The following is a 1,458-nucleotide window of genomic DNA, read 5'->3' as shown; positions in this document are numbered from 1 at the left end:
TATCTGCGCCTAACAAATGTGGTACTACGCACGACTGAAATTTTACGTTTATAATCGTAGCAACAGACCTCAGATGAGCCCAGACGCTCTGCGGCTCTTGTTGTTAGTGAAGAGGAAAATGTGCCCAACCTATTTCCAATAGTAAATTGAATAACGTGAACAATTATTAAAACTATACCTTGCTACCTTACTAATACTCGAGACTTGCATTTGGTTACCAAGGTGGCCACTTCGTGTGTCTAAGGCATTCATTGGCAGCTTTGAGGATGATTGTGCATTTTGAAATTTCTTACGAAATACAAAAAGATTAATACTTTTTAATATTATAAATTAGTTTATTATAATTATATTTATACAGGTAGGTCCCGTTTTACGACAGGGTTAGGTTCCAGTGAAACAGGGTCGTAAAATGAAAAGTCGTAAAACAAGACCAAATTATAATGCAATTAAATATGCTATAATTTCACCCACAATGCATCACGAAAATCAAGAAGCGCATATTGCATGTTTGGACTCATAGGCGTTGCTGTGATATGTGTTGTTGAGTTGCGATTTGTTGTTGTTAATTGTTTAGGTAATTTTGAAAAGGTTGTTGAAAATGTGAAAATTCGTACAATGGACCATCGTAAAACGGGACCTACCTGTAATTTTCTTAAACAAGTTATTTATATATGTATGCTAATTACCAACTTTTAATTTTAGTGAATTATTCGTTGTAATTGTTGTCTGTGATCCGTGTCCTTCTAGTGCTGTACGCGCACGTCGCTGACGTGGTCAACAAATGCACAGCAGGTGGCGTTGAGATCACAGGCCTCCATGCAGCCGTCGCACCGCGGCGCCACCATCACGACTCGCCGACGCTGGAGCGGCACGTCTTTGTGCCGTACGTTGAGGAGTTGAGAGACGCCGCGCTGGACGGATATGTGAGCGCCTGCGAGGAGGTGTGTGGCCGCATCGCCCGCGCTCTCGCCTCCACCGGGGGCGCTACCGTCCCCAACCCTCACCTCCTCGCCAAGATCTGTGAACGTACACAGAAACAGTCGGACGCGGACGACTCCGGATTCCATGACCCCGAGATCACCTATGATGTCGAGACACCGTCGGTGGCGGGCACCGCCTTCCACCTGCTGAACAAGATGGCGGAGATTGTCGCCGCGGGGTCAGACGGGGTCGTTGAAGCGCTGCGTGCGGCGGCGGGAGAGGCAGCGGGCGCGGATGCCCTCCACCAGGTGGCGTTCTCTGGGCGCAGCCTGAAGGTGTGCGTCGACATCGCACTTGAGAACCTGCGCACGGGGTCGTCGCTGGTCAAGGTCGTGGAGGTCGAGCCAGGCGAGCAGCGCCACCTATCGGCGGAGGTCGCGGCGATGATGTGCCCGCAGCCGACGGTAGATGTGGAGCGGGTCGTCTGCCGTGCGCGACCGACCGTCACCGACGACGATGACGATAACACGGTAGCGT

General features: G+C 49.9%; 1 protein-coding gene across 1 annotated transcript in view; it reads left to right on the top strand.

Moving 5' to 3' along the window:
- Positions 1-1,458, top strand: part of LOC106810666 (fatty acid synthase-like) — a 36,899-nt gene that overhangs the window by 21,902 nt on the left and 13,539 nt on the right. Inside the window, exon 18 of the mRNA XM_014814098.1 lies at positions 748-1,451. Coding sequence (XP_014669584.1) covers positions 748-1,451 — 704 coding nt within the window. The remainder of the gene's footprint in view (positions 1-747; positions 1,452-1,458) is intronic.

Source organism: Priapulus caudatus, unplaced genomic scaffold, assembly GCF_000485595.1.
Source record: "Priapulus caudatus unplaced genomic scaffold, Priapulus_caudatus-5.0.1 Scaffold461, whole genome shotgun sequence".
NCBI classification, from domain to species: Eukaryota; Metazoa; Priapulida; class Priapulimorpha; order Priapulimorphida; family Priapulidae; genus Priapulus; species Priapulus caudatus.
The sequence above is the reverse complement of the archived record's forward strand: the minus strand, read 5'-3'. Positions and strand labels throughout refer to the sequence as shown.